The following is a 9,558-nucleotide window of genomic DNA, read 5'->3' on the forward strand; positions in this document are numbered from 1 at the left end:
CAGCTGTAATTTCTAAGACATACATCCCAAGTCATGGCTCAGAAATAAACTCCCTTTTATAACCTTTCTGCTTTTGTTTGTCATTTCCCCTTCAACCTGTCAAATCTCATCAAACTGTTGGTATTGCATGGTTATCTTCACTTTTTCCTTAAACAAAACCCAGCTACATTAAAGAGTTTGTACATGGAGACTTTGGAAGAACGAAGCCGAACATTTGCTCTCTGATGGATGTGACTGCAGACATTCTTGAGCTGGATGTTGAGGTAAACCATTTTATTGTGGAAATGCCTATTTGTACACTGAATCAGCCAAGGTTATGCTTTTTTAGCATTAAACCAAATAGTACTATTCACTTTAATAGGTATTTGAAAATGGTCAAAATCTCACAGTAGCATTGAATTGCAGGGAGGGACTATCTTCAGAATTTTTATTTTTTAAAAAACACAAGGTCTCATTTATAATCCTTGCAAATATATAGCTAATTTACTAACTGTGCTTTACACATGACATGAGATCTAAACCCTTAAACCAAGCAAGGAAACGAAGTTGTAAGTGCCCTTCATATATCCTTTGGACTCTCTTATAAAGAATTTAAGGCAGCCTCCTCAGAAACATATATTCAAGACAGGGATAGAAAATGGGATGAGCCAATGGTTATAAATAAAAGCAGTTCTATAAGTGTTCTGTGATGTGGTATAAGAGAAATTCTCTGCTCTTATAGTCTGAACTGAAATCAGATTACATTCTTAAGTAATTAGAAGAATGGAATGAATGGATCTTTCAGACAATTCTCCATAAACATTTTTCTCATTTGAGCATCAATAGGTATTGAGTCACGAGTTGTGCACTTTGGTAAATATCTGGTTAAGAACAGCTTCCCCACACCCCACACAAAAAAAGGAATTTTTGCACTTGGGAATAATCTCATTATAAATAAAAAGAAGTGGGTATAATTGCCTAGTATGAAAACAGCCATGGTAATCAAATGATCACTGGAATGTCATTGCTTTACCAGCACTTCTCTTGAGTGCTTTCAGATTAGATTTTATACACCTGTGGTACAACCAGTGACAGCATCTTCAAGGTTGCAGGGAGTCTTCTTAGTAAGACTATCATTTTGAGGAAGACAACCTTCTCTTAAAGAAAATCCCAAATGCATTCATCTTCTTTGACCTTAATTCTTAGGACAGCTTAGGAGTGTCAAAGAACCAAAGGCCAGGGTTTCTCAGCCCTGATTGTCCATTGCAATCACCTGTAGAACTTTTAAAACCCTATAAATATGCCTACCTTCCCCTGACCTCAACACATACAAGATTGTGATCAGTAATGTTTGGTTTTCAGGCTTGAGAAACCACCCATTAATTTATATATGGGTGTTTGTTTTATGGCTATATTCTGAAACAAAACCAAAGTATTTCTTGGCATCTGTAAAAGATACACACACACACACACATACATACACACACACACACACATACATACACACACACACACACACACACACACAATAGTTATTTGGGCTTTTCTAATAAAAATTTCCAAATCTGGTAGTGACTCAGATTAATTTAAAAAATAATCTGTAGTAAATCATTTCAGGTTTTACACTTTAAGTCTCGAAAAACTACATGGGTATGGTAGTTTTTTTTTGCTTTTGTTTGTTCGTTTTTTGTATTTTTTTGTTTTAACTTCTAAATTAGGCCCTCTAGGGTAGTTAAGGCAAAGTGCAATTTCATACTTCTAATGCCTGGGACATGATTATTTATGTGGAGACAAATAATCTGCTGCTATAATTCCATTATGACTTAAAGATCAAGGTTTCGTTCTAGAAGTGCCAAACCAGGATGAGTAGAGATAGATAAATTCAATTTTAAAAGAAACAAAAATTCTGCTGAAGTGACATGCAAAGATCTCTAATCCTTTTCTAGTTACAAGTGATCTTTCATAACCATTTATTTCACATTTAGTTGCTAAGTTACAAACAAGATTATAAGTATATAGACTACTTGAGTAGTCTATGGGAAAATGAAAACAGTCAGACTAAAAGTTGCTGAGACTTCTGAGGGAAAGTTGTTGTTGGCCCCTGAATTATTTGCTACTTTTCCCATAAATAACATTTGAAAAATTTAAACATACTCTAGTCTTGTATTGACCAAAAGGTAAAATTAATAACTGGCTGAGTAACCAAATACTCAGTGAATTCAGGAACAGACCTCAGGCCCAAGAATCCCAGGTCCTAGAATGGATTTTAGAGTGTTAAATCGTGGTGTTCAATGGCTCTTTTCTTCCAATGCAGTTTCTTCTGTTGCATTATATTAGAACTACTAGATTTATACAGCATTACCAGCAAATGCTTACTAGAACAATAATGTTTTAATGACTTGTTTTCTTCTTTCTAGTCTGTAGATGTTGATTGGCCCCCTGCTCTGGATGACTAGCTTTCAATGGGAAACAAAGAGTAGGGTTTTCCAGCAAAATGTGGACGTCCATTCAGCATACACTGTAAAATGGCTGTTTTTACCCACCATAACGGTGTCTTGGAAACCATTTGGATCATGTTGATCTATCTATTTTTAAATTTGTTTTAACATCTCAGGATCTATGTACGTGTATATTTTGTGTTGAATTGTTCTAAGGATGTCTTATGATTTTTCTTGTTCCTTCTCCAACCCCCCACAAGCCAAACTGAATAATGAAACCATTCATTCAGAGAGGTACACAAACAGGATACATTCTCTGAAAATCTGAGAAGCTGTAATTTCTTTCAGCAAAATTGCCCTCCACAGGATAGATAACACTTTTTTGTTTTGTTTTGTTTTGTTTTTGGTGGTATGTGGGCCTCTCACTGTTGTGGCCTCTCCTGTTGCGGAGCACAGGCTCCGGACGCGCAGGCTCAGCGGCCATGGCTCACGGGCCCAGCCGCTCCGCAGTATGTGGGATCTTCCCGGACCGGGGCACGAACCCGCGTCTCCTGCATCGGCAGGCGGACTCTCAACCACTGCGCCACCAGGGAAGCCCAGATACCACTTTTAAAATCAGGTTTAAAATTTTTTAAATGATCTTGATAAAAGTTACATCTAGATTTATGCAGCACAGTATCCTTGTAATATTCTAAGATACCAAATGCAAATCTGACATCATTAATATTTTTCCCAGTAAGCTTCAAGCAAGCTATTACCAACAGAAGTGTGTTTTGGTACAATTTGTCACAAACCTTAATGACTCCAAGTTACACTTTTGACAATCTAAAATTGTCAGTACGTTTCCTGGGGGAGAGAATGTGAGACCTTAGGAATTGAGGCATACCATAATAAGAGACTTTCATAAATCTTTTAAATAAGGAGTCACAAGTGCCTTCAATGACTTCAATCCCAGGGATAAGATTTTGAAAAATTGACATTGCTAAACAAAGATAAGCTGATATTATTCCAGAGTGCTTCAATGTATTATCCAATGTCAAACATCTTCATCAGGTAGATAGGGTATTATCATCTCCACTTTATAAATATGAAAACCAAAGAATAGAAGTGAACTGACTTATCTAAAATTGTTAGTTACTTCCATATCTAGGACTAGGACTGAAGTTTCCCGGTCCCTAGAGTCTTTTCTAATAAATCTTATTATTGAGCATCTGCTACATGAAGGAGGCAACCAAGAATGTCATTTTAATGGACATAACCATGAGAACTGACTTTTGGAATTTAGATACCAAATCAAGCTTACCAAAAAATTGCCCAGGTAAATTTCACGTGAGCTCATATGATTACCATTTGTTAATTAGTTAATCATTAGTTGGTACTACGAAGAGGAAAAACATTAAAGAAGCAAAGAAAATGGATAGATCATTAAGAGAAAAGTTTCAGAAAAGAGTCTCATTAAAATTTCAGATTTAAGTGCAATTTCCATCACCCTGATTCAACTTTCTGAGCTTATTTTGGAACACATGTGACTTGGATAGTATTGGATTATTCAATTTCCCATCTCTATATTAAACATGATTCAGAGATACTAAGTTGTATCATTCACCTTAAGAATCAGGAAAACGGTTTAACTGACATGAAGAAATTTCATATGTGAATAATAGCAAATAACTTTTTCATTATTTTCAATGCTGGTAAATGAGAAAGGGATAATAGAAATAAACTTGATAAAAGGGTAAGAACGTTTGTGTGGATGTTTCTCAGTTTTGGGGGAAACTTTGCTACAAAAGAGATTTAAATAATTTGGGAAATAGTCTTTTGCAGGTTTCTTTTTGGCTCAGCTTTGAACTTAGTGGATCTGCAAATGGAAGAATTAAGAATCTCCTTAGCAAACTTAAATTAGAAGACTTGTTTCTTAAATTTCTATTCCTGGGATTATACAAAATTTCAAGAGTAAGCATTAGCTGCAAATACTTACTCCAAATATCCATATGAGACATAGGTTGTCAAAAATTAATGTAGGTCTTTATTTAAGCAGAACAGAAGACATTAAGTCATGAGAGTACTACATAGTTTAACTTTTGCCTATATAAAAATATTTTAAAATTACTTTTGTGATCCTCTATAGCTTATTTAAAAAACAACAACAACACCAACAACAACACTTAAGAGAAAGGGCCCTTTGTACTTTTAGTATCTCTTTGTTCCAAATATAGTCCGTGGTTTAGTTTAGGAAAAACACCGAGTACCTGGAAAAGTGGGGGAAAAAAAAATTTGGTAAAATGAAAAATTTCCCAAATAAGATAACTGGTTTCATTTACAAGTTATATGAAATCAATTTAGAAGTTAGATTTCTATTTCCAAAGAGAAAAAGGCATCTTACTTAGATAGATCTTTTGGGGCTTTATTCTTTGATTTTTAAGTCCATATGAGAATGAACTTTGATGTAAGCTTTCCTGAGTTGATATTTTAAAATGCTGCCCTTTATTATTATAGGGAAAATATATTTTATACTTTTCAATTCAATTTTTTCATTTTGAAATAATTTGAGACTTGCATGAAAAGTACGAAGAATGTTCCCAGAAATGTATCACCCTGAATGTGTTAGTGTGTAATTCCTACAAACAAGGACAAATTCCGACAAACAAGGACATTCTTCTACTTCCTCACAATGTAACTATCAAAATCAGATTAACACTAATATTACTATTATGTAATCCACAGACCCCCCCCCCCTCAAATTTCACCAGTTGTCCAAAAATGTCCTTCACAGTCAGGGGATGAAACTTTGTATTTAACTATGTCTCTTTAATCTTCACCAATCTGAAACAGTTTGTCTTTCCTTGACTTTCGTTACTTCAACATTTTTGAGGATTTCAGGCCAGTTATTTCGCAGACTGTTCCTCATTTGGGCTTGCCTGATGTTTCCTTATAATTAGGTTCAGTTTGTACCTTTCTAGCAAGAATACCACAGAAGGGAGATTATCTTCTTGCATCTTCTCAGATGTCACAATTTTGATCACTGCAGTTACTGATGACTGGGCTTTGATCAGTTAACGAAGGTGGTGTGTGCCAATCTCCTTCACTTTTATAGTTACCCTTTTTTTCCCTTTAATAAGTATCTTGTAGGGAGACCTTCAAACTTTCATTCACTAGTTTTAGCATTTATTGAAGATTTTCACCTGAATCTATTACCACAATGATTATCAAATGATTTTCTAATTCCACCATTCCTTTTGGCATTACACTGAAAGGTAGAGCTTTCCCTTATTGTATTTCTAATACAGAGACATTCCAGGCTCATCTTGTATTTCATCTGCACCAGCCCTGGAATGGGCTATTTCTCTAAGAAAAACTGGTTCCTTTTCATGGAAAATGATAGAAAAAAGATCTGGGCACTAGGTGTGCTCACTGCTGTTGCAGCATTGCTGCTACCAAGCCCTCTCATGGCATGCACACATGCACACACCCCTATATACTTATCTACATATATTGAAAATTATGAGTTTATACCAGTACTTCCGATTCCAACCTTCTTCTAGTTTTCCCCCTTTCCGCATTTGTAAGTCCTTTCTGACAGTGAGAAATCTGGGTCCATTAGCCTTAATATTTTCCTTAATAGATCATTCCCCCTCATAAGTCACCAATCTCCTGTTGCTGCATCCTTATTTCAGATCACTGAGACTCCCCTCCCTACTACCCTCAAATGTTCCCAGGCTCCACACTGTAATCCCACAATGGGCCACCATCTTCGCCCCCTGTGGCAATAGGTAACTGTACCTTGCTCAGAATAAGCAAATGACTTTTGTCCTGAATTGTTCAGGAAGGGAGAGAAACAGGCAGGAAATAAGTCAGGAAGGCAGAAAATGAAAATCTCTTTAAAAGGCATTTCAGTACTCTACAAAAATTATCATTTTAAAGGACAGTTACATATGTAAGTATATTCAGATACAGCATTCCATAAAAATGTCTAATGTTTCTAAGCAACCAAAACTGCCTTTCTCTTTAAGGAGGATGCTATAAATACAAGAAAATCTTTATAATTTTAAAGTCAAACAGCAACAAATTTTTTAAGGGTTTTAGAATTTTTTCCATTTATTATCAAGAAAAAAAATCACTGTATACAGGATATTACAAAGGTAATAAAATATTCTGTACAAAAGACATTTTGACATTTAAAAATTGATTTCAACTTTTAACATTAAATAATTGAGTACTGAGAACTTTTAAAAATCATTTTTTTCAGTGCTTCCAAATTCATTACAGTCATTAAGAAGCATATACAAATACTCAAAACAGTTAAAAAAAAAAATAGAATAGTGCCCTTCTGCAGGGATCTGGATTCATCATAGTCAACAGTATTTTTAAGTACATTCTTTTAAAATGGAAGTCATCTCCAAAAGGGTTCATCTGGTCTGAACCATGCATTTAAGAATGCCCGTTACCCAAAAACTTTGTGTTTTCCTTTCCATCTCATCTTAAAGCTATCTGAACTGTGCACCAGCGACCAATATTTTTAGCTGATTACCCAATAAAATCAAGTGTGTCACCAATGAAGTCTCCTGAGACTGAATTCCACAAATGGGGTCTCCAAACACTCCAACTTATTTTTCACTACATTTTATGCAGAGCTGTAATGTTCTGCTTAAGAAAAATAAGCAAGATGAATGATACCTTTAACAAAGTTTATATTTTACTTATCTGCTGATATTCCTGAAAACTTGATTTACTGAAGCACCAACATTCTGTACTAATTACTGTGTATTACTGTTCACACATAGGTATTTAATGAATTTTTGGTGATTCTTTAAATTTTTGAAGTCCAATAGTAAACTGAAATTGTAGAAATAGGAGATGTAAGAAAAAAGAGTATGATAAATGCTACTCCCTTTAAGTAGATAATTACTAGCAGGTACTTTTTTCTAAAGCCACAGACATTTAGAATAGAAAAAATATTTAGAAGAAATAATTCTTTAAAAATTGTATCTGTGTTTTATTAGTGAAAGTAGTGGTGACATGATTACTTTGGAGACTTTACTGATGTTAAGTTTGTACTTTAAACTGCTAAGATGTATTAGTTAAGATATTAAGTTGACCAAGTCTTAGACAAACAAAGGCATAAAACTGGGTACAGACAATTCATACATTTATCTCTGATTCGCTACCCACTCCTGGGCTTATAATGTTAAATAGCATGAAATTTTGTATTATTTGTGATGCAAAAAGCACCCTAATTTTCCCCCTCTCATACTCAATCTCCAGAAACAAAACAGATCAGAAATCTTTACGTGGCCACTTCATTAGCTATGATGAGACTCCTTCTTAGGAAGATAGTCATAATACTCCCAATTCATAGTCAATTTTGGCAAAGAAATTGAGTCATAGAATTTCAGAACCCGAAGTCATTAACTGACCTTATCTTCACTATACAATAGGAAATGTTCTGGAAAGAATATGGCCAAATGAAAGTCCTCCAAATTTGGGCAATAGCTAGCCATTCTAAAGAGGAAGTCATTCCAGGGTTCTTACTAAAGAATCTAATCCATAGTGATCTGTCACTCTGTGAACTGGAAGGAGTGTTTGGATTAGAGATTATCAGGGCCACAGGATATATGCATATGTTGGTTTACTAACAATATTTGATTTGCACTATACAATTTACAGTGTTTCTTCTTCTGCATTTTATATCTGAAGAGACAGGCCCATAGAAAGTGTGATCTGCTAAATATTAAATGACTTCTAAGTGGTAGAGCTGAAGATTCAAACCCAGATGTTGACTAAAAATTACTCTTTCCATTTCTCCATGCTATTTAACATCACACAGTAAGTTTTTAAATCCCTCAATCAATTAATGATAGAAGAAATTATTTGGAGCTACTAGGCAGACTGGACCACCAATTCTAAGTCTCTCTTAACATGGACAGTATAATTAATTTTTCTGAAGCATTAGGTTAGAAGTTGACAACCCAGCTGTTTTTGTTCACTAAGGTTTTGAGTAGGGAAGCCCAGTTACCAATGTAAAAGGCCATTAAGATAGTAGGTTCTGATGACAGAAATCAGAATAGTGGTTTTGAGGAGTAGGTAGATTGGCAAGGGGCATGAAGGAAACTTCTGGGGAGCTAGAAATGATTATTTACATAAGTAAAAATTCATCAAGCTGCAAATTTAAAATTAGTCCACTTTATGCACTTTACTATATGTTATCCCTCCAAAGAAAAAGACTGACATCTTTGAGAGCAAGACTTTCTCATTCACCTCTATGTCATTTCTAGCCCCTAACATGGTGCTTTGCACATTAGACATACAAAAATGTGACTGATCACATGAATACTGGAGTTTCTGTGCAAGGGTAAGGTGCTGAGGAAATGCACCAGAGGAGAACTGAGATTAAACCTGCCACACAGAGAGAGGAGGAGTAAGGTCAGAGATATGAAACAGTCCTAGTAACTGTAAAATTTCTATGCAATACAGTTGACACTACAGGAGGCACAGGGTAAAGTACGTCACAAGCCTGGTAATCTTGGCATCGTGGCTTTTCCTGCCAGGTTAAATACCTTTCACTTTAATAGCCATATCCTTGTCCACATTTTTTATAATCACACCTATGTCAATTTCACCCTTCCCTCTCTATCAATACTACCATTTATTCAGCACCAACTGTGCCAGGCATTGCGCTAAGTGGTGGAGTTCCAAAGGTGAACGAGAGAAACTTCATATAACTGTATAGTTCAGTGAGAGGAGTTCTGCAGTAGGGTGGGTATGTGTAAAGCTGTGCCTCAGCTAGGATCAAACTTCACAGAGGCAATCTTGAGAACGAAAAATGGAGCTGGAGGAATCAGGCTCCCTGACTTCAGACTATACTACAAAGCTACAGTAATCAAGACAGTATGGTACTGGCACAAAAACAGAAAGATAGATCAGTGGAACAGGATAGAAAGCCCAGAGATAAACCCACGGACATATGGTCACCTTATCTTTGATAAAGGAGGCAGGAATGTACAGTGGAGAAAGGACAGCCTCTTCAATAAGTGGTGCTGGGAAAACTGGACAGGGACATGTAAAAGTATGAGATTAGATCACTCCCTAACACCATACACAAAAATAAGCTCAAAATGGATTAAAGACCTAAATGTAAGGCCAG

The 9,558-nt window shown here is 35.5% G+C and overlaps 1 protein-coding gene across 2 annotated transcripts in view; it reads left to right on the top strand.

The window, feature by feature from the left end:
- The window catches only part of PUS10 (pseudouridine synthase 10), a 66,778-nt gene extending 64,143 nt beyond the window's left edge, over positions 1-2,635 (top strand). For both annotated transcript variants that reach the window (XM_079721210.1, XM_079721211.1), the window contains 2 exons: positions 164-263; positions 2,397-2,635. In XM_079721210.1, the coding sequence (XP_079577336.1) occupies positions 164-263; positions 2,397-2,435 (139 nt within the window). In that variant the 3' untranslated portion in view covers positions 2,436-2,635. The remainder of the gene's footprint in view (positions 1-163; positions 264-2,396) is intronic.
- Positions 2,636-9,558: the final 6,923 nt, after the last annotated feature.

Source organism: Hyperoodon ampullatus (genome assembly GCF_949752795.1).
Source record: "Hyperoodon ampullatus genome assembly, chromosome: 15".
NCBI lineage: Eukaryota > Metazoa > Chordata > Mammalia > Artiodactyla > Ziphiidae > Hyperoodon > Hyperoodon ampullatus.